This window comes from Glycine max, chromosome 2 (assembly GCF_000004515.6).
Source record: "Glycine max cultivar Williams 82 chromosome 2, Glycine_max_v4.0, whole genome shotgun sequence".
Taxonomy (NCBI): Eukaryota; Viridiplantae; Streptophyta; class Magnoliopsida; order Fabales; family Fabaceae; genus Glycine; species Glycine max.
This window is the reverse complement of record NC_016089.4, coordinates 28,050,958-28,075,183: the sequence shown is the minus strand read 5'-3', so window position 1 is coordinate 28,075,183 and position 24,226 is coordinate 28,050,958. Positions and strand designations below refer to the sequence as shown.

The window sequence follows — 24,226 nt, the reverse complement described above, 5'->3', positions numbered from 1 at the left end:
TTTGTTCTATATAAGTTGTTGTCAAAAGGATCTTGCCGCAACAAAACAGCTATTGCATTTGCGAATTCTTCAAGAAATTAAATTAATTTCATGTGTAATAATGGAGTGGCTAAAAGTACTGAGTCGCAAAATTTAGATAGTTGTGCATAACCAATAATTCCAAATAAGCACTACTATTGAATGTGTTAAAATTACCATGAGATCAAGCACCAACACAACAACAATATCCCTGCAACTAAAGGGTGTAATCCAGTCCAGGTAGAGCCTTCTGAAATTAAATGGAAAAAAATGTATTATGTTTAAGCCACCCCATCCATAATCTTTATTCTATTCCTGTTCAAAAATTTAAAAAATTAATTCTTTTGGTACAATTAATTTAGATAACTTCAACGTATTAAGTTTTTGTTATTCGGGTGAATTGTATCTAAATTTGAACTTATCTAAAGTAATTTGAAGTAATGTGATAGTTTTGGTAGAAGGTAATGGTATTTACCAGTAATAGATACTGAGTATGCATATATGGAATAGATAGTACTAAAATGAAATTTTTGTAAACTTAAAATGACCAAAATGAAATAAGTTAAAAATTTAATGGATTGAATTGAAATCATTCTAAAATCATTAAGGATCAAAATAACATCATTTGAAATGATGTTATTTCAATTAACATGTAATATCATCATTCCATTAAGTGGTAACGAATATGTCACACTTTTCGGTTAACATGATGTTTATGCTAAAAAAGGCCAAAACGAAATCCTTTGGAAAAAAAATAAAAGATCAAGATAAGACTTTTAAAACTTAAAAAACCACAACAACAAATGCTAAAACATAATAACCAAAAGTGACATTTAGGGTGCATTTTGATTCGCTAAAAAATAAGGGATTGAACAGCACAAAAATATTTGTCCAACTTTTGATTTAAAAAATGACTGAGGGACAATACAAAATAAAGAATGATGAATTGGATAAAAACCCAAAAACTTGTAACTCATTAAATCGGTACAACTTTTTGTCTAGTATCTAATAAAAGTCACAATACAATATTATTCCTATTTTTTTACTTTTCATTTTCCCACATCTGTTTTCTTTTTCCATATGTGTCTCCTTCTCTTAACTTTCCTCTCCAAACATTAACAACCTCACTGCCCTCCTCTTCACCGTGCCAAAACTCTCCCAATTTACCTCCCTCCTCGCCTCTGTCATGTCCCTCACCACGAATCTCTTAGATCGTTCCTCTTTCTCCATTCTCGTCGTCCCCAACACCTATCTCATTGCCGACGACCACATCTCCCACCACCACCTCTCCTCGACAGCCCTCGCCGACATCCTTCACTACTGCCATGTCATCCTTTAGTTTCTCTCTTGGTTCAACCTCCGCTCACCCCCTCCCCCCCATCTAGCAAGCTCATCACCACGCTTCTTCAAATCACTAGCCGTGCCACCGACAACTTCGGCTCCATGAATCTCACCCGCGACTCCCAATCTGGCGTAATCTCAATCCACTCCCCTGCACCATACTCCCCCTCCAACACCACCATCCTCTCCTTCAATATTTAATAATTAAGAAAGCTTGAATTTACATATTACCAAAAATATCTTAATAAGATTTTATATTCTTAATAACATTGTATTATTGTGAAATATTTTTAGTTATAACATTATAAATTATTATTAGTTTACTTATGCATTTCGTTAATTTTTTTTGAATTTTTTTTTAATTTATAATATGATACTTATAAGATATAGTTAAAAATATATCAACATAATTAATAAATTATAAATTTTTTATAACAATAAATCTAAAATAATGCTTTAAAATATATCACAATATTAATAAGTCATGAAAATAAATTTTATGTTAAATAATAAGATAATGTAAAAAGTTTCAAAATCTTATTCTGGATCTTTTCCTGGTGCAAATCAAATATTGCATGGTACAAAGGATATTATTATAGTAAAATTTATATTATTTTGTTCAGTACATAAACACATCAAACAAAATACAATACAAAATTATTTATACTGTGCATTGATCACCAAACAACATACAATACAAAAAGTTATCTTATAACTCAACTACTTGTCCAATATTGGTCTATTTATCCTATCTTTTTAGCAAATCAAATACAGCGTTAGTCTATTAGCTTTATGGTTACATTGCATTTTACTCTCCATGTGCAGGGTTTGGTGAATGGTTATTCATAATAAACAATGGTATTGATTTTTTTTATCATAATTTTTCAAAATTATGAAATGACAATTTTGTTCCGATCCATATTTCTTTCTATTCCATTCCATTTTATTTCATTCTTTAAAAACGATAATTAATGAAATAAAAAGTGAATATGAATTAGTTTTAATGGTCTTTTGTAATTTATATTAATTATGATCTTATCACAATCATTACTAAGCGAGGTATGATTTTTTTTTTCATAAAATGGAGGGATGGCATGTTTAAATAAAATAAATCTAATTGGGCAAAACATAATTTGTTGTAAACTTATATCTTTTTTTTATAAGCTAAAAGAGGTATAACACAAGAACTTATTAGGCTGCCATTCATCCTATTACTACTTTTATCATAAGTTTATGTAATAAGTGATAATATGTTATATTTGTGTTATAATGAATACTTTTTTTGTGAAGGTTATAATGAATACTTTAATTACTTTTATTAGTAAAATAATAACATTTTAGTTTAAAAAATAAAACAAAGTTCCTCAAATGTAGGGTTGTCAAAATAATTTGTTTTTATAATCTAACAAATTCATCCAGACATATATTCAATTAAGTCGTTTTGATAAACAAAAATAATTGAATTATTATGATTAATGGACAAATGGATCAAGGGGTTCTTTTCATTACTATTGTCTAAAACTCATTTCTTCTTCTTCCTACTATGTGATCAATTGACAATAATATCGTAGTTATTAAAAAAATCAAATATAACACCTTTTAATTAGATTGGATAAGATATCCATTTATAAATAATAATTAATTGATGAGTTATATATTTTTAATTAAATGAGTCATGGGTGGGTGAGTTAAGTGAGTTAAATTTTTTCAATATATTTCTAATATTATAAATAGATTTTTTTTTTCATTCATTACAGTACAACTTAAAACTTAAAATTTATCCAATCGAGCCACCTACCCAGGCAAGAAAATGAAATTTTTAAAAATAATTACTGAGTTTTAATTAAGGTCTCTAAATCATTTATTTCTTCTTAGTCCACTTCTAGTTTCTTAATAATTGCTTTTTCAATATTTTGATAAATAGACTAGTTACAATTAATAAGACAGTGTCCTATAGATACAAGATGTCCTTAATCATTTTTATTTTTGTCTAATTTAAATATAATATTGAAAACCCATGGTGAAATTTTAATGGTTCCTCCCCTAATTTACACACAACTATCAATTCTAGATATTTTATCTCGAGGACAAGAATGGATTCAATATCATCATATCCAGATGAACAAAAATCCTAATCCTTAATTCAATTTAGGTTGTTACACATATAAATTAAGGTTGAGAAGACTAACAACAAAAAATAGTATAGTATTTTAGTTGATTTAAAAATAATTCATATTTAAATTTAAATTAATATACAAAAGGCTGGATAAGATGATAAAACGAGATAAGATATAAAAGGCTGTATGAGACACGATGACAGTTTACTTTTTCACATAACCTTACTCAATCTCAAAAGTTGGATAATGTTCTTTGACAAACATTAGGAAAAATATATAACTTTAAAGATCTTATAAAATCAGGGTAAACCAAAATTTTATAAGATGTAGTATAGAACCATTAAACTAACGATAAGCTTAAGGGTAACTTAGCTATCAAGAAGAATTCTTAATTGCTGATTTTCTACTAACAGAGAGGCTAGGAAGTTACAGCCACTCATAGGAAATTGATTCAATTGATACTTTTAGTGTAAAAAAAAGACAAGATTAGGTAATTAAGCACAGAACCATTTAGTTGAGAGAGTAATCAAATCAACGATATGTGCATGCTAATTAGGGATAACTCCCGACTTAGACTGTCAAAGGCTAAGGACCCTATCAAAATACATAACACAGAATTACTCATGCCCATTGGTCCCCCTCCAATCTGTTTACTCCCTCTCCTCTCCCTCTTCTACAGACTCAAACAAGTCATCCCAGTCAGAAATTTTTGGGTTGCTTACACAGATTGTCTTCTCCATATGCAGCATTTCCCCACCTTATTTGCCAAACCAGCAAAACCAAGAAAATGGTAAATCTTTCCTATGATAAAAGATTTCCTGTCATAAGGAATGCATGGATTCAGGCAAACCGTGGTTGAGAAGATACAGCTTTTTCACCATTAAAGTCAGAAATTTTATATACAATCAACAAGAGAATGAATTAGTGATGTGACACTAATCTAATCCCAAGCACTAGGCACACCTTGACCATACCCTCCACCATAATTGCCACAATATCCACCACCAGTTCCGCCACCATAGTAATCTGTTGCTTTATTAAACGAGCCCTCTTTCCTAAAATCTCGGCCACCAAAACGGGATCCCCCCGACTTCCTATTTCTGTTGCCACCACTGTAAGTAGCCCTTGCCGCATAACGGCTGAGCCAGGCAGGTACTTCTTGATTTGCTTCTTGCATCAGATCAGCTAATGGTTTAGCCATGTTGAAATTACCTTCGTTGAAGAAGGCCGTTGCTAATCCCATTTTACCAGCTCGCCCCGTTCTTCCTATCCGGTGCACATAATCATCAATGTCATTGGGAAGATCAAAATTTACCACATGTGCTACCCGTGGGATGTCAAGACCACGTGCAGCAACATCTGTTGCCACTAGAATTGGTGTGTTTCCAGTCTTGAATGACCTCAATGCTAGTTCTCTTTCCTGCATACAAAACCATTACATTGTGCACATTTATTTTCAGGAGTACACAGATCAAAAGAAATATGGGTTTGGATCCCCTAATGTTACATTTCTGTCATGTGAAATCTCAACCTTTAATAAAAAAATAAGAGAGAAAATTTAATAATATATAAAAGGACAAATTCTAGTTCAAAAGCTCTAAAAATATATATATGAGAAAGCACTTTCTAAACTGTAAATTGATTGTGAATAGAATCTTTGGAAACCCTTTTGGGGGGGGGAATTAAAATAACTATAGCATTACGGCAGATTTTAAGTAAGGATTTCAACTAGAAGTTGCCACAATAGACAAATTCATTTCTCACATAAAAAGATGGGAGCCCAATAATATCAAGATTGCTAACAATTAAAAAAAAAAACTCAATTGGACCCAAAAAGGTAATTTGAAAGTTCAAAGCACAAATTCTATTGGTTCTAATGAAAAGAGGACAATATAACTACAAGAAAAATCACCTGAGAAGCAGAAGTGCCATTCAATATTATTATTCGATGAAATGATGGTGGCATGAAGATTTTCTCCCTTTAAAGTAGGAATTGGGTAAAAGAGATGAGCTGTCGTGGTTAATTTGAAACCCCTCATTTCAATTATAACAAAAACAAAACAGTAGATTTTCTATGGAAGAGAAAAATTAGAGGTAGCACAAGAGACCATCCTTATCATCAATGATTACACAAGTAGGATTGGAGACTCTTGTCAAAGAAAAGATTTGGAGGGATAGGTACAAGGTGTTCCACAAGAGGAAAGATTTTCTTAGACAGGGATTTAAATGAGCATGCTGGTGAGGCAAGGCAATTATCAGGAGGTCATGGTGGTTTTGGTTTTGGAGGACTAAATGAGGAAGGACAAACTATTCTTGATTTCACTATGACTTATGATTTCAGAATTATGATCAAGAAGCATGAGGAACATTAAATCACTTATAAGAGTGGAGGTTTAAGGTTGCGAATTGATTTCTTTTTGGTAAGAAGTGTTGTTAAAAGAAATTGTAAGGATTAGAGGGTGATTCCAGGAGAGTCTTAATGCGCAACATAGAATTGATTCTTGATGTTTGTTCCAAAAGGCATAAACAACAAACCCAACAAGTTACAAATCCAAGAATCAAGTGGTGGCAACTCAAGGGAGATAAACATTTGACTTTCAAGAAGAAATTATTGGAGGAATGTAATTGAAAATAACAAGGTCATGCTAACCTCATTTGGGATGAGATGTCTTAGAAGATTAGGAAGGTTGCAAGAGCTGTCTTGGATGAATCAAAAGGTTTTGGACCGAGAGATGAGGAATCTTGGTGGTGGAATGAAAGCATTTAAGACAAGTTAAGAAACAAGAGTGTTTTACAGCCTTACATGGGTGCAATAATGTTAAAAGTTGAGCAAGGTATTTGATAAGCACCCAAGTACTTGGGAACCCTGCCTAAAAAGCTAGCTGCTAAGGGGGAAACCAAGCACTTAAATAATCCACCTCGCATTCCATACTACTTGATGTTGGACTTAGGCACCCCATAATACCAAGTCCCATCATGGCACCACCCCTGAGAACCGACATCCAGGCAGTTTCACTCTACAGCCTTTCAGTCAACCTTTTTTATCAGCCCCTCTGTAGGTAGCCTTTTTCAAGACATCAACAACTGGCTCTAACACCAATTAACAATCATCCAAGTACTTAAGTCGCATTAAGACTCTCCTGGAATCACCCTGTAATCCTTACAATTTCTTTTAACAACACTTCTTACCAAAAAGAAATCAATTCGCAACCAATTAAGAATACTAGAAATGAGACAAGAAAAATTGTGAATGAAGCACAATCTAAAGCTTTTGAAGAGTTCTACAAAGATCTTGAGACAAAAAGTGGAGAGCATAAGATATATAAGCTTGCCAAAAATAAAGAAAGGAATAGATTTGAATCTAGTAAGATGCATTAAGGATGAAGAAGGAAAAGTATTGGTCAGAGATCAAGATATCAAAGAAAGATGGGAGAAACATTTTATAAGCTTTTCAATTATGGACAAAGGATCAGCTTGGAAGTGAAGACAGAGCATATGCATTGCAATTTTAGCAAGAGGCAAGAGGAGTATGACTTGGAAGTGAAGATGGGAGAAGATGTCATACCACATGTTACTAAGTTTAAATATATGGGATCAATAATATAATACAATATCATGAGGAAATTAATGAGGATGTCACACATAGAATACAAGCAAGGTGGTTAAAATGGAGAAAGGCGTCAAGGGTTATTTGTGATTGCAAAATACCAACTTTAAATGCAAGTTTTGTTGTACAGCAATAGTTTGACTATACTCTATGGTAGTGAATGTTGGTTTTAGAGGGACAATACGAAGAAAAGGTCGGGGAGATATAAGGTTGGCTCAGTGGTTGGGAAAGGGTGAAGGGAGAATGTAGTGGGGAGAGGTTGCGGGTTCGAATCTCCCCAACTGACATTTCTAACAAAAAAAAACTAACATACTAACATTTGCCGATAAAATAAAACGAGGAAAGGTGGGAATAACATAAATGAGAATGTTAAGATAGATGTGTGACTACACAAGAAAGGACAAGATACTATATGATTGTATACAAGGAGATATTAGTATAGCGCCAATTGAGGAAAATATGACAATTGGTTAAGGTCCAATGGAAAAGGGGGAGAACCAGAGAAGGAGTTAAGAGGGATTTTTTGGTAAATAATACGAACTCTGGTCCTTAATATAAGGTCCAATTCACTAATTCACTAGGATTAAGGAAATTGGTTAATTTAGTTGAGAGCATTAAATTTGTCTTAAATTAATTTTTTTCCAAAACTACCCCCATGAACAAAACTAACAAACATTATCACACCATTCTAGGACTGACTTTAATTAAGGGAATTTTTATAAAAAATAATCAATGCAGGGGACATTTTATGTTGGAAAGAGGAGCATTTAATGATAATTTCCTTTCAAGTAGCTTAGTTAATAGTTAGTTGGGTTTAATGTATCTAAGGAAGTTGTGATATTTTAATTGTTCTCTTGAAAACAGAATTAGTTATTTATTATCCAGGTAATCATTTTGATTATAAATAAATCAATCTGCTGGGTGAAAGACTAAACAAGAAAGGCATATTCAAAATAGCTTTGCTTCTCTCACTCTCTTAACATGAGAACAGAGCTCCTGATCTAGGGGGGCTCTGCTTCCGCACAAAAAGGGTTATTTAGCACGTTTGACTGGACTTTTGAAGTTGTCAAACTTTTCCAGCAACTGTCAGAATTCCGGTGACTTTTACAGCGACTGTCAGAATTCTGGAGACTTTTCGGTGACTCTCAAAATTCCAGTGACTCAGAATTTCGGTGACTTTTCGGTGACTCAGTTTTCAAACAATTTTTCCTGCTGCTTTCAAGTATGGAGGGGGAGGTTGTGCATCCACCTCAGAGTAACCAGTATTGTGATTTGCAGAGCATTCAGTCCGCTTATAGATTGAATGGAAAAAATTATTTGAAGTCGTCACAGCTTATCTTTCGAACTCTAAATGGAAAAGGGAAAATCAGCCACTTGACTGGTGCTGGACCAAAGAAGGGAGACCCAAAATTTACAGCATGGGATGAGGAAGATTCATTGATAATTGCTTGGTTATGGAATTCTATGAATCCAGAGATTAGTGATACCATTATGTTTCTCAGCACAGCAAAAGAAATTTGGGACGCAATAGAACAAACTTATTCTAAAAATAAGTTGTTTGCTCATGTCTATGATGTAAAGGTGAAAACATTAGCTGCAAAACAGGGAAACAAATCTGTTACTGAATATGCTGACCATTTAAAGTCTCTTTGGATGGAATTAGATCATTACAAAGTAATTAAGACTAATTGTGCTGAAGATGCTGCTGTTCCGAAGGAATTTATTGAAAAACACAGGGTTTATGATTTTCTTGTAGGGTTAAATCCTGAATTTGATCAAGTCCGGGTTCAAATCCTTAGAAAACCAGAAGTTTCAAGCTTTAATGAAGTGGTTGCTATTATACGAAGTGAGGAAAGTAGGAGGAATTTGATGCTTGATTCTCCAGTTGTTGAAAGCTCAGCCATGATTGCTGGAAAAGCCAAAAATGACCAGGCAAAGAAAGTAGATTTGTGGTGCACTTATTGTAATAAGGCATGGCATACACGGGAGAATTATTGGAAATTACATGATAAACCTCCCAATCGAGAATTGGGACAAAAAGAAGGAACATCCGGAGGAGCATCTCAAAGAAGTGGACAGGTCTATGTGGCTGAAAAGAATGAAGAAAAAGCAAACTCTTCCAACTTGTCGAAATCTACTAGCCTTAGTCAAGAAGAAATAGAAAGAATGAGAGACTTTTTTAGCAGCCTTGAAAAACCATTAGGTACTTGTACATTGGCATATTCAGGTATGCTTCCTCTTTCTTTTGGATTTAATGTCTCAAAAACACTTCCATCCCTTTGGGTTTTAGATTTTGGAGCCACTAACCATATGACTCCTTCATTTAAATACTTCTTCACCTATTCTCCGTGTCCTAGCAATAAGAAAATAGCAATTGCTGATTGCACTCTTATAACTGTAGCCGGTATAGGAAACATCCAAATAAATCCCTTCATAACCCTAAAAAATGTTTTGCATGTCCCAAAGTTGTCCACAAATCTTGTCTCTGTTCAGAAACTTACAAATGAAGTCTTGTATTATTATTTTTTACGGCCATTGTTGTGTATTCCACGACAAGGAATCGGGGAGGACTATTGGATGTGCTAGAGAAAGAAATGGCCTTTTTATCTTCTTGAAGAGTCTTGTGTACCAGTTTTAGAAGAAAACCAATCTCATTCCTTCATGTTATAGTCTCAACTATAAAAAAAAAAAAGTTCTACTTTTTCATTATCGACTAGGACATCCCTCTTTTGAAATCATTAAAGTTATGTTTCCATCTCCGTTTTCTGGCTTAAAAAATTAATGCCTTCAATGTGATGTGTGCGAAATTGCAAAACACAAGCGTGTACCTTTCCATCAAGTAATAAAAAGAGTACCTTTCCTTTTTACCTTGTTCATACTGATGTTTGGGGCCATCTCCTATTCCAAATGTGTCCGCGGCTCGCTGGCTTGTGACTTTTATTGATGACTGTACTTGAGTGACTTGGGCTTTCCTTCTTAAACACAAATCTGAAGTAAGCAATGTCTTTCAAAATCTATTCTAATTGATTAAGAATCAATTTGGTGTATCCATAAAGAAACTAAGGTCGGACAATGGGAAGGAGTATTTCAATCAAGTCATTATTCTTTTTTTCCAAAAAGAAGGGATCATTCATGAGTCTTCTTGCGTCCAAACACCACAAAAAACTGGCATTGCAGAAAGAAAAAATAGGCACCTGTTAGATCAAACTAGGGCATTGTTTCAAAAAAATGTTCAAGAAAGTTATTGGGGGGAGGCTGTTCTCACAACTGCTACTTATCTTATCAATATATTACCCTAAAAAATCTTGGGATATAAGAGTCCTATGGATGTACTTTCTTCCTTCTATCCTAACTTATCCACTTCTAGTAAACTTCCCCCAAAAGTCTTTGGGTGTGTCTCATTTGTCCATGTTCATGGTCAAGATAGGGGTAAACTTGATCCTAGAGCTCTTAAGTGTGTCTTTGTTGGCTACTCCTATACTCAAAAAGGGTATAAGTGTTTCCATCCTCCTTCCAAGAAATTTTGTGTCTTGGGATGTCACCTTTCTTGAGGATCAGAATTATTTCAATCATCCTTATCTTCAAGGGGAGAGTCTTTGGGAAGATAAGGAGAATAATTTTGATATACTTGTCCTTCCGACTCTTGAGTTAAATTCTTGTGATCTTACACAAAAACCTGAGCAAGAAACGTTAGCCCAAAATGAATCCAACAAGGATGCGCCCACCAGACTTGAAAATGATATAAGGTTTGGGAAGAATCAGGTTTACACCAATGTTGTTAATGGCGGATGGTGGTTCATGGCGGAAAGCCAAAAATCTACCATAAAAATATGGCGGATGGCATAACGGGAAATGGCGGAAGTCATGGCGGACCAAAAAAAAAAAAAAAAAAAATATATATATATATATATATATATATGCACACACACATTTATATATACATATAAATATTAACAAAACAATAGATAAAAAATAAATATAAATAAAAAATTTAAAAAAACAATGGATTGCATTCAAATAAACTAAAAAAATTTCATGAATTGACACAATAACCAACACCAAATAAACTCATTCAAGAGTTCAAAATAACAAAAGGATAAAAGCATAATGCAAAGTGCAAAGTAAAGGTCGAGGTTCTAATCATCTTCTCCAATCCCAACATAATCCTCTTCGTTGTAATTAGTAGAAGAGGACTAAACAGAAAGGAAAAAAAAAAAGCAGAACCAAAAATTAAAAAAGAGTGTCAAACAGAAAAAAAAAAAAAAACTGAACAAAAGAAAAACAGAACCAGGTGCCGCTGCAGTCTGTAGTCGTTGCCGACACCGTCGCCGTCGTTGCTCGCGTGCGTGGTGCATGGTGCCGTCGTCAACTTCGGGTGAGACCTCACACTAGTGCGTGGTGCCGTCGTCGCTGGTGCGTGCTGCTCGCGCTGGAGTTCGGGAGTTCGCGTGTTGTGTGCTGCTCATCCCATTTTGATTCGAAAACCGGGTTTAGGGTTGGGTCGGGTCAGCCCAAGACGACCCAATCTCATTTTCGGAAAATTTTCAAAAAAAAAAAGTTTCTTCCGCCATTCCGCCACCACCACCGTTAAGCCTATGGCGCCGCCATTTGAAACCCACAACGCCACCGCTATTTGGTGGCATTTTTTCAAAAATCCGCCATGCCATACCGCCATGGCACCGCCATAACCGCCATTTGACAACACTAGTTTACACAAGAAGATCAAAGGTCATTTCTGAATTAACACATGCCCAAGAGGCCAATCCAACTCCTGTAGATCAGGTACCTAACTTTAATTTTCCAATTTTGAATGATAATCTTTTAGCTTCTCCAAATGAAACGGAAATTTCAGAACATAATGATGACCTTTATCTTCCCATTGCCTTTAGAAAAGGAACCAAAACATGTATCAAAAAGCCTCTTTATCCTCTCTCAAATTACATCTCATTTCATAAATTTTCTCCAACCCATAAAACCTTTCTTGCAAACCTAAACTCTATCTCAATTCCCACTAATGTTTTTGAGGCATTATCTGATAAAAATTGGAAGCAGGCCATGGATACAGAAATGGAGACATTGCCGAAGAACAAAACATGGGAGTTGGTTTCTTTGCCAATAGGAAAGAAACCAGTGGGTTGCAAGTGGGTGTATACAGTAAGTGAGATTGGTCACTTAGGGTTTCACACAAACCTATGGGATAGATTACTCGGAGACTTTTGCTCCAGTTGCAAAGATGAATACAGTTCGAGTAATACTATCTCTTGCTGCGAATTATGGCTAAGAATTACAGCAGCTTGATGTAAAGAATATTTTCTTGCATGGGGAGCTTGAGGAGGAAATTTATATGGAGGTTCCACCTGGATATGAAGGTGCTGCCAATTCTGTTTGCCGGTTAAAAAAAGCTTTATATGGGTTGAAACAATCCCCTCGGGCATGGTTTGGGAGATTCACTAAGGTCATGACAGCCTTAGGATAAAAACAAAGCCAAGGAGACCACACTTTATTCATCAAACACTCGACCTCAGGGGGAGTGACTGTATTGTTAGTATATGAGGATGATATCATTGTTACTGGTGATGATTGGAAGGAACAACAACTCTTAAGTCAACATCTAGAAAAGGAGTTTGAGATGAAAACTCTTGGGAGGCTGAAATATTTTTTGGAAATTGAAGTGTTCCACTCCAAGAAAGGTATTTTCGTATCCCAACAGAAATATGTCACAGATTTGCTGAAGGAGACAGGTATGACAGCTTGTAAACCTCTAAGTATTCCCATGAATTCAAACCTTAAATTGGGTAATGAAGATGAAAGTGCAGAAGTGGATAAGGAGATATATCAACGTCTAGTTGGAATTTGGAAAATTGATTTACTTGTCTCACAAGGCCTAATATTACTTTTGTTGTTAGTTTAGTGAGCAAATTTATGCACTTTCCAAGAGAAGTCCATTTACAAGCTACCTATAGAATTCTCCATTACCTTAAGGGGACACCAGGAAGAGGAATTTTGTACAAAAGAAATGGGAATACAATACTTGAAGCTTATACAGATGCTGACTATGCAAGATCAATAACTGATAGGAGATCCACTTCAGGATATTGTACCTTTCTAGAAGGAAACTGGGTAACTTGGGCTATGGAGCTGAAGCTGAATTTCGGGCTATGCAAGATGTTGTCACGTGATCTAGTGCTGAAGCTGAATTTTGGGCTATGGCACGCACAAGGTATTTGTGAATTGCTTTGGTTAAAAATCATCTTAGAAGACTTGAAGATTAAATGGGAGGGACTCATGAAGCTCTACTGGGATAATAAGTCAGCAATCAGCATAGCCCATAATCCTGTACAGCATGATCAAACAAAACACATTGAAGTGGATAGACATTTTATCAAGGAAAAGTTGGATAGTGGTTTGATTTGTACTCCATATGTGCCTTCACAAGGTCAACTTGCAGATATTCTCACTAAAGGATTGCGCACTCCAAATTTTGATAGAATAATATGCAAGTTGGGAATGGATAACATCTATTCTCTAGCTTGAGGGGGAGTGTTGGAAAGAGGAGCATTTAATGATAATTTCCTTTCAAGTGGCTTAGTTAATAGTTAGTTGGGTTCAATGTATCTTAGGAAGTTGTGATATTTTAATTGTTCTCTTGAAAACAGAATTAGTTATTTATTATCCATGTAATCATACTGATTATAAATAAATCAATCTGCAGGGTGGAAGAGTAACCAAGAAAGGCATATTCAAAATAGTTTTGCTTCTCTCACTCTCTTCTTAACATTTTAGATTGGAACTTATGAAAAGGACCAAGTCAAACTTATAATTTGGACCTCAAAATAAGGATTATAGCTAGTACCTCTGAAAATATGGCCTTTAACCAAGCCAAATAACGTCATGTAATCTATTTAGCCCACGTTACCTAGTGGGAAAAAGGATTTTCTTGTTGTTGTGTTTGTAGAAAAATTAGATACGTGATATCAATCCCCTTTCTACGGTGGTAGGGATTAACATGGATAGGAAGTCTTAAATTTGATCCTTGATTTTTCTTTTTTAAAAAAATTGAGCTGCTAGGATTTTATAATACCTTTTAAATCTCATGAGGAATTTAGAATTTCATAGCACAAGTCAAACTCTTATTTACTACATTTACTTGCACTAAACCAATTCAAGCCCCTGGCCACAACAGAAACATAAAACAAACAAAGAAAAGAAAGGTAATTTTAATGTAATCAAAATAACACAAGTCAAACTCTGATTAACTACATTTACTTGCACTATACCGATTCAAGCCCCTGGCCACTACTAGAAACAACAAAGTAACATAAAATAAACAAAGAAAAGAAAGGTAATTTTAATGTCAATGCTGACATGTTTTACATTTTATACATAAACTTCAATTAGCAAAATAGACTTACTTGTTGTGTTCTGTCACCATGAATGCTAGCTGCAGGAAATCCATTAACACACAAGCAGTGTTCCAATGCATCAGCTCCTTTCTTCGTTTCCACAAAAACTAATGTCAGACCTTGCTGCAAAAAACCACCCAAAAATCCTTAAAGCTATGAATATGATAAATCAGCAACTCAGATTTAGCTACTCTTATGGCAAACAGTTGTTCCAGTGCAGCATAATTTTAAGAATAGTGAACTTTACTAACAAAATATAAACTAATCACAAATACAAGGCTGATGAGAAGCAGTGCATACAGGTGACAACAAATTTACCTTGCCATTAACTCCAGTTTCCCTCTGAGCATGAAGAAGGTCCATGAGGTGGCTTCTCTTGTCTGACTCGAGCACATATTCTACTCTTTGAGCAATTAGATCAGTACTTGAACCGACCCTTCCAACAGCCAGAAACACATAACGTGAAAGAAAATCTGATGCAAGAGCCTGCGTTCAAATGGAAATTGCAAATGTGCTATATCAAACCCACTTTTTCAGAAGAGTCATTACAATCATTGTTCTATCATGTAGCTAAAAGAAAATTACATCTAGCTGATTGCAACATGGTTGTCAACAACTCAACCTTTTATTGATTCATTGATTGGTGTTTCTATCTCATAGAAGGCATGATCCCCAGCACAAAGTGTTAATAACTCATTCAACAGTCAAACACAACCAAATTTAAGTATCCTAGTGACAATTAGAAAGCATCACCCTTAACAATTACCAAAAACTATATCACCATCACTTCATTCTGAATAAACTATTGCCACAACCACCATACTAGCTCTATAAATAATATTTTCTGTCGACTAGTAATAACCGAAACACTGTCATTTTTGCACCTGCCAAGCAAATGCAGCTTGGTTACAGGATCAACAGTAACACTTTCACCTTCCCAAATCAAGTTCCACATGCAATGATATAAATTTTAAAACAGCATGGTTATAGAAACAATAGGAATCTACACAACAGACACAGACGTCATAGCATTGGCATTCCACCACAATGAAACAAAATTTGAATTGGGAGTATTGTCTAAGAACTATTGTATCAAATCTAACTATCTAAGGGTTCATTATCACAAAAATCAATCATTCAAAAGTAAGAGAAGTGTTTAATTTGTGCAAAATTATGGATGTCCAAATTGCTAACTTCACACCTAGACTCTCCTTGGGGACTAACTATGAAAGTTAAAAGCAATTTTTCCATGTTTGACCATACCATAGCAGGATTTTCCATAAAGTTGTCAACCTTTCAGTTATGTAAAAGTGACAAAGTATAAAACAAGCTTTTTCTCCCCTTGTTCAATCAAATGCTTTCTTTTTTCACCACTTTCATGCTTGTTACTGTTGGGGAAGTCTTCTATGATTATTAGGCTTTAAAGCAGTTACTCAAACGCCTTAAATAAAGCAATCGCAATTTCCACTAGTGCAAGAATGGAGTAAAAACTTAAAAACACTTCATTTTCTCATTTCTGCCAGCAGTAAAAAAAGAGAAGAAATACCAGAAAAATGTTTTTTTTTTACAGTAATGGGATTTGTTAGCTTGTTTAAAGAAAAGGTGTTTCCAGCTTTAGAAAAAGATGAAAAATTCAAATTTTTCCCCACATTAGTTTTTTTTTTACAAAAGCAGTTTTGAGCTTCTTTTTTTTTCTTTATTTTTTTTTAGGGGGGAGTTCCTCATGCAAAAACATGATCAGTTTGAGAATGAGTCCCAAGATACCTGTATCTCTTTGGGAAATGTGGCACTAAACAACAGCGTCTGTCTCATGCCTGGAGGAGGCATGTCCATTTGTTCAACTATCTTTCTTATTTGAGGCTCAAAACCCATATCCAGCATCCGATCTGCCTCATCAAGAGCCAAGTATCTTATCATCTGCAATGACAACCTAGCCCTCTCAAGCAAATCCACCAATCGTCCTGGAGTTGCCACCAGAATATCAACGCCTCTCTCAAGCTCCCGTAACTAAACAATGCAACACAACATTATTACCTAGTCAATTTAAGTTATTAACAATGGGCTAGTCATTAATCAATTTTGCGATTAAGAAGTTGAAAACCATCATCTATCAGTTAAACCTTTCATCAGAGCATATAATATAATCGATCAATCAATTCTTCATTTTCGGGTTCAGGATCTCTAAAACCATATTCCATACTGTTCATTTCAGACCAGTCTCCTCTAAAGTGTGCAATTCACTTTAGAGAGTATAGTAATCTCAGTCAATGATGAGAAAATAATCGGTGGTTGATATTATATGAACATGTATAATAAATCATGGATGTGTTGGAATATTAGTCATGAATTTTCACACCAATAACTAATATTACTTACTTTACACGTACTTTAGAGGAACCAAGTCCGTTCATTTCAACACAACTTTGCCCACGCTTGAAATGAGAAATAGTATGATTTTTTGTTTGATAAGTTATGTTCCTTACTAAAAAATATATATATACGCACATATAAATATTACATGCATCAGCATAAACCATAATGTCAAGGAGGTGATGGTAAACAAAACAACCAAAATAAAGTATATATAGGCAAAAGTTAAAATAAGTCAGAGTGCCTTGAACATCAGTGGGTAAAAATAACCTGTTGGGTGATTGGTGCTCCTCCATAAGCAACCACCACTTTGACACCAGTTTGATAAGAAAACTTTTTGGCCTCATCATGTATCTGCGAGACAACAACATTTTAGTTTTTAGTATATATAGATCAACATCTACACATATGAAGGCAATGCAAACCAGGATCTAAAATCAGAATTGCACCTGACATGAAAGCTCCCTTGTAGGGGAGAGGATAAGTGCCAGCGGATAAGCAGTTCGAGCCACACGCGGCCTTTGAGCATATTGCTCCCTCATGATTCCACTTATAATAGGGAAGCAAAAGGCAGCTGTCTTTCCTGACCCAGTCTGAGCACAGGCCATCAAGTCTCGCCCCGCAAGAGAAATCGGAATGGCATACCTCTGAACCGGGGTTGGTTTCACATACTTGCATCTCTGTATATTCTGATTCAATGCCACACCCAAATCTATTTCCGCGAATGAATTCACGGGCAGTGGCACATTCTCCCCGCTAGTCTCCACAGGGATATCATCATATGCCTCAAAGTTAATCCCCGTATTCTCTTGCTCACTAAAAGATTGATCCTCAGCTTCAACATTCTCAAAAGGGTTCGCCTCACGCCTCCCACGGTCCCTCCCCACCCCTCTACCATTCCAGCCACCGCCACCACCACTCTGAAAACCAGAACCATATCCTTGCTGCTGCTGCCGCCCGTGATCAGGTTTAAAGTAACCACCACCCTGATGAGGAGCTGGACCACTATGATTAACCCGGTCATTCCCCAGAGCCACCGCCGGGTGTGACGCTGCCGCCAGAGGAACCTCTGACGACAATGCCCGGTTCCGAAGATGTGGCGGTACATAAGCTCCCCGGGAAGGGCAAGCCGAGGCATTGGTGATGCCAGAACCAATGGCAGAGTTGTCAGCAGAATCCGCCCACGAAGTTCTCATACTGCAGAAACCGTCGTGACTTTGCTCTTACAACAAGCAAATGCTGGAAAAAAAACAAAAACTAAGCTTCCCAATCCACGATCCTCTTACCTGCACGCTTTATCACACAATCACGACCAGCTAAACAAAAAATAAAAATAAAAACGATCAAACCACATAACAAAAAAAAAACGAGATCGCGGCAAGGAAAACTCAAATTCCAAACACGAAATCCACAAATCACAAGAACGCAAGTCGCAAACGCGAAATCCAGCTAATCAAAACAACAAATTCCCAAATAATCATAAGAAAAAAAAACCAACAACTTTCCAAATTGAAAATCATTTTTCCAAAAATTAAAAAAAATAATAATAACAATCCGCAAGCAGATAGATCGAGAAGAGAAACGAAAGCAAGCTCGTGATTTCTAAAAACAATGAGCGAATCAGATTTCAGAGAAAGAGAGAAAAAAAAAAAAAAAAAAAAAAAAGCGAACCTGAACGAATTACAGAAGAAACGAGCTTCGATAGAGTTTTTTTTTTTCTTAAACACGAGGATATCGCTGAAAGGATGAAAGGAGATTTATCTTTTCTTTCTCAAGTTGAAATGAATCAAAACTTTTTCCTTATTTTCTCTTCAAGTTTTCTCCGCTGCCAAACGCAATTTTTTGTTGTGCGCTGAAAATAAGGAGGTTAAAATATCTTAATGTGTTTCGACAGTCGGATAACATATCTTGCTTTGTATTTTGGAATTGATTAAAAATTCTAATCAAGAAGTCACATGAGATTATTTTGTTATTTTTAATTAAACTAATTGATCAAAATTATCAATAATAACATTAGATAATATTTTTTTATGATATTTGTTAATCTTATCTTCATCAGAATAATTTTAAATTTCATAAAAAAAACATTTATCATTCGTACATCTTTTTTGCTAAAAAAAAATTTAAATTCTTGACAATTAAAGATTGATTCAAGCGTTCTCGATACAACCAATTGAACTTTTGTAAGTTTGTTTTTAGACATATTATTGTTAAATCGTATCAATACCATAATTAACTTTTGCATAGTTTTACGTAATGAACAAAGAGAATTAGTTTTCTTTAGCTAACTAATAGTAATGTTGTGATTTTATTTAATTGGAATAGTTTTGTTTTTCAACCACGTAGTCAATATGATTCAATGAATTGGTACACTTAGAACCATATATAGCCAATTAGAATTGATAGACATATTGTGTTCATATGATCATTACATGCACTGAGTCTTAAAAAGGGGACTCTCGTTTAAAGGAGGTTGGTGTTCCACAGTACCGGGCAAAGCTTTTGCTTCATTCTTTACATGGGTTACGTTATTCATAGGGGATTCCTCACTCCTAATACTAGGTTTGGTTTTATTAATACCATCGTTTTTTGAGAAAAAAAATAGTTAATAATTATGACTTTTCGAGCAAAATAAATATAATTTTTTTAGAAAAAAATAACTTACAGAGATGGCAATATTTCAAACATATGTATCAAATTTTAAATAATAATAAATAGAATTTTATTACATTAAATACTGATAGAATAATTATATTAAATATTGATAAATAATATAATGTATACAGAAATTCATAAAATGTCACAAAATTATGCCTCAAAAAAAATGTATAATGTATAAATTAATTATACATGTAAATTATAGAAAATCATGATAATCAAACAAAAATTATCATAATTATAATACATTAAATAAATTGAATAACATATAATAAAAAAAATTCATAATCAACTTAAAATGTAATGAATCAATTCAGTCTTGATTTTGTTTTAGTTATTAATTTTTTAATCTCATTTATCATTTAAATTATAATTATTTCCAAATAGAAGAAATGTCTCACTTAATAATATCATATGATCAATCAATCAAATACGGACCATTAAAATTAATTGATTAAATTGAATAAGGCTATTTAATAATTTTAGAAGAAATGAATACAGGATTCTCATATAAGACTATTTTATACATACACCATCTTAGTTCCTAGTGTGCCTTGTATAGGTGTTAAATGTTAGCAATTTTGGGTCATACATATATATAACACATAATTGAATGAGTTAGGGCCATTATTTTATTAGTCAAAATATTAAAGTGGTCTAATCAATATAAAATTATGGTTAAGGGCATATATGTCATGAAAGGTTAATTGTATAGATACTATCAATGATATTATAATTTGATAAGAGGCCAAATTATAATTATTATGATCCTCATTTGTAGATAGGAGTGATAGACGTATCGTTTCACTTTTTTTTTTCTCTTTGTCCCCTATCATAATACAAAAATTCACATAAGACAAAAAGAGCTCTCTAAATTTGGAAGATCATAAAACCAATCTTGATCCTCACCAATCTTTCATCATTTCATTATGCCTAATCCAGGTACGTTTCCGCATTTAGTTTTTTATCATGATTTTGAGTATGGGAACACAATGTGGTTTTATCATGATTGATGATTGTCAGTTAGAATCAAATTAGGTTGATTGATTGAATCTCAACATTTGGTATTTGATTGAATCCCAACATTTGGTATCAAAGCCTCCCATACTTAATTCATGTATGATTTTGGAGATTTTATTCATTCAGGCAGTTGGCATATTCTAAATTTTAAATGAATTTAGATATTTTACATATTGTTGGTAAGATCAAGCAAATAACTTTAGATATTTTATATATTTTCATGTACTTTGTGCTCGTTCTTACTGTTAGAGGCCACTACAGTAAATTAAAATAATAATCATGGGCTTCTGAAATTTAAAATAAATAAACAAAGTTAAAAGAATTTACTCTAGAAATGTTTTAATTTTGGATTTAGTGCATCAATGTTCAAAATTTAGCTATGGTATATCATTTTAATTGTTTAGCATTTAGATGAGCTAATTGAATCAAGATATCACAAAAGTGACCCCTCTTGTGTAGATTGTTCATGAGAAATGTTAATGTGTGTGATTATTTATATGAATGGTGATTGGTCCAAAGGAAAGTTACCATTTAACTAATTTACATACACACGTGTGAAAACGTGTGATAATTATGAGGTTTTGCATGTGAATGATAAGTCAAATCAAAAAATGGGTTTGTCATTTGATATGTTTTTATTATCAATGTTTGAACATAACAACAAGGATATCACTAACAATTAATACTACTATCCAAAGACTTGATATTAATGGTGCACTAGATATCTTGAGATGGGATATACCATTATTTAAATGCATTGATGATTGTTACGTGAGTTTATTGTATTATTTGTTTTGATCTTTTCAGTTGTTCTTCTGTATCTGCTAATCTGAATTCGATTTCGGTTCTTAATGGTACAAATTTTAAAGACTAGAAAACAGAACATGCAAATTGTTCTTGGTTGCATGGATTTAGACCTTGCATTAAGGATTGAGAAACTCCTTTCTCCTATGGATTCCAGTACCTCTGAACAGAGGAAACTTCATGAGAAGTGGGATCACTCAAATCGCATGAGTCTTATGATCATTAAGTGCGGCATTCCCGAGGTCTTTAGGGGCACTGTTTCAAATGATATAACTAGTGCAAAGAATTCCTTGCTGAAATTGAAAAGCGCTTTGCAAGAAGTGATAAGGCGGAAACAAGTACTCTTCTTCAGAACTTAATGCAAAGGAATTGTCAAGGAATACATTATGGGAATGTCAAATATTGCTTCAAAATTAAGGGCACTAAAGCTTAAGCTATAAGACTTGCTTATTCACAGTTCAGTCAGTTTAAGATCTCTTATAATTGTCAAAAGGAGAAATAGTCTCTTAATGAGCTCATTTCATACTGTGTGCAAGAAGAGCAAAGGCCGAAGCAAGAAAGGACCTGCTCATGTTGTGAGTACCTCTAAATACAAGGGCAAAAGAAAAAGAACTGAGGAGCTCAAGAATGAAGCTGCTAAAGGTTTAGTACAAAAGAAACAAAATCAAGGTGACAATTGTTTCTTTTGCAATGAGCCTGGACATGTAAAGAAGAAATGTACCAAATATCATGCTTGGCATGCAAAGAAAGGTATGTTTCTTACTTTGGTCTGTTCTGAGGTCAATTTAGCTTCAGTACCTAAAAACACTTGGTGGTTAGATTCTGGTGTCACTACTAACATCAGTGTTTCAATGCAGGATTGCCTAAGCTACCGGAAGTCAATTGATTATGAAAGATGGATCTATGTTGGAGATGGTAAATCGGTGGAGGTGGAAGTTATAGGGCATTTTAGATTATTATTATGTATTGATTTTTATTTGGATTTGAAAGATACTTTTGTTGTACCGTCATTTAGAAGGAATTTGATTTCAATTTCTTATTTGGACAAATTGGGTTATTTGTGTTCATTTGAAAACAACGTGTTTAGGTTGTCTTTTAATTCAGATATTGTTGGAACTGGTTCACTCTTGGCTTATGATAATCTATATTTACTTGATATTGTAGCTTCTTATGGTGAATCCTTTAATGCGGAATTACGTGGTACTAAGCGTAAAATTGATAATACAAACTCAGGAGCATTATGGCATAAGCACTTAGGTCACATTTCTAAGAAAAAAATTGAACGACTTGTGTTAAATGAAATCTTGGATTCCATTGTTTTCATAAGCTTTGATGTTTGTGTTGAATGCATAAAAGGTAAACAAACCAAAAGCAAGAAATTAGGTGCATATAGAGCTACAAACGTCTTGGAATTGATACATACAAACATTTGTGGGCCATTTCATACACCTTCATGGAATGGTCAACAATATTTTATATCATTCATATATTACTACTCCAGATATGCATACCTATTTCTTATACATGAAAAGTCACAATCTCTAGATGTGTTCAAAACATTTAAAGTTGAAGTTGAAAATCAACTCAACAAAAGAATCAAGTGTTAGATCTGACTGTGGTGGTGAATACTATGGCAGATATGACAGTTTAGGTGAACAACGTCCGGGACCTTTTGCTAGGTACCTAGAGGAATGTGGAATCGTCCCACAGTACACCATGTCGGGGTCACCTAGCATGAATGGTGTGACTGAAAGACAAAACAAAACTCTTAAGGATATGGTAAGAAGCATGATTTGTCATTCTAATTTACCAGAGTCACTCTGGGGAGAGGCACTAAAGACTGGAGCTTACATTCTAAATAGAGTGTCAACCAAGGCAGTTGCCAAAACACCTTATGTGCTTTGGGTTGGGCGAAAGCCTAGTCTGAAACATTTTCATGTATGGAGATGTCCAGTTGAGGCAAAGCCTTATAAGCCAAATGAAAGGAAATTGGACTCCCGAACAGTGAGCTGCTACTTTATTGGTTATTTTGAAAGATCCGGGGGCTATAAATTTTATGATCCCAAATTAAAGACAATTTTTGAGATGGGAACCACCACATTCTTTGAGGATATTGAGTTTGGGAGGAAGAATAAGGTTAAAGACTTTGTCTTAGAGGAAGAATTAGTAACAATTCCAGAATCGATTCATAAAGTTGCTTTTGATAAAACAAATTCAAAACCTCTACAAGATATTGTTATTGAATCTCCCATCAAGATAATTTGGTCGTTCATGAAGAACAAACTCAAGATCCTCAAGAACCTATGCTTCATGAGCCAGTACCTTTGTGAAGATTTACAAGAGAAAAGAGAAGTACTATTCTGAATGATTATGTGGTATTTCTCAAGGAACATGAGGAAAATAATGGTATGATGGAAGATGACTCAGTCAACTTCCCTCAAGCCATGCAAGATTTCAACTCAGAAAAGTGGATTGAAGTAATGAATGAGGACTATAAGTCCATGCAAGACAACAAGGTTTAGGAACTTGTCCATTACTAGAAGGTGTGAAACCCATTGGTTGCAAATGGATATTTAAGACCAAGCGGGATTCCAAAGGTAATGGGGAGAGGTATAAGACTCATCTTGTGGCGAAGGGCTATACCCAAAAGGAAGGGATTGACTTTAAAGAGACTTTCTCTCTAGTTTCATTGAAAGACTCTTTTAGGACAATCATGACTCTTGTTGCACATTATGATTTGGAGCTTCGTCAAATGGATGTCAAGACGACATTTCTCAATGACAACATTGATGAGACAATTTATATGGTGCAACCAGAAAACTTTGTGTCAAGAGACCCAAAGAATATGATTTGCAAACTGACAAAATTCATTTATGGGCTAAAATAGA

The 24,226-nt window shown here is 34.4% G+C and overlaps 1 protein-coding gene across 4 annotated transcripts; it reads right to left on the bottom strand.

The window, feature by feature from the left end:
* Window positions 1–4,002: 4,002 nt before the first annotated feature.
* LOC100800039 (DEAD-box ATP-dependent RNA helicase 37) lies at window positions 4,003–18,750 on the bottom strand. Of its 4 annotated transcripts, XM_006575114.4 has the most exons (8): window positions 18,528–18,750; window positions 18,143–18,172; window positions 17,306–18,053; window positions 17,127–17,210; window positions 16,251–16,493; window positions 14,805–14,972; window positions 14,496–14,609; window positions 4,003–4,896 (listed from the first exon to the last, which is right to left on the bottom strand). In XM_006575114.4, exons 3-8 carry the CDS (start codon window positions 18,050–18,052, stop codon window positions 4,417–4,419), a joined length of 1,836 nt encoding a protein of 611 aa, XP_006575177.1. In that variant the 5' UTR covers window position 18,053; window positions 18,143–18,172; window positions 18,528–18,750; the 3' UTR covers window positions 4,003–4,416. The 4 variants fall into 4 exon arrangements, with proteins under 4 accessions (XP_006575177.1, XP_006575174.1, XP_006575175.1 ...); XM_006575111.4 differs by having other exon boundaries at window positions 17,306–18,172; XM_006575112.4 differs by lacking the exon at window positions 18,143–18,172 and having other exon boundaries at window positions 17,306–18,142.
* Between the last annotated feature and the right edge of the window lie 5,476 nt (window positions 18,751–24,226).

Bases quoted from the DNA above. Each gene is read 5' to 3' on its own strand.
- LOC100800039 (XM_006575111.4), bottom strand. From the start codon at position 18,052: ATGAGAACTTCGTGGGCGGATTCTGCTGACAACTCTGCCATTGGTTCT. The intron at 14,973-16,250 runs GTATCTTGGGAC...ATTTGAACGCAG, and splicing joins CATTTCCCAAAGAGATACAG to GCTCTTGCATCAGATTTTCT. The intron at 4,897-14,495 runs GTAAGTCTATTT...TTTTGTATGCAG, and splicing joins ATGGTGACAGAACACAACAA to GAAAGAGAACTAGCATTGAG.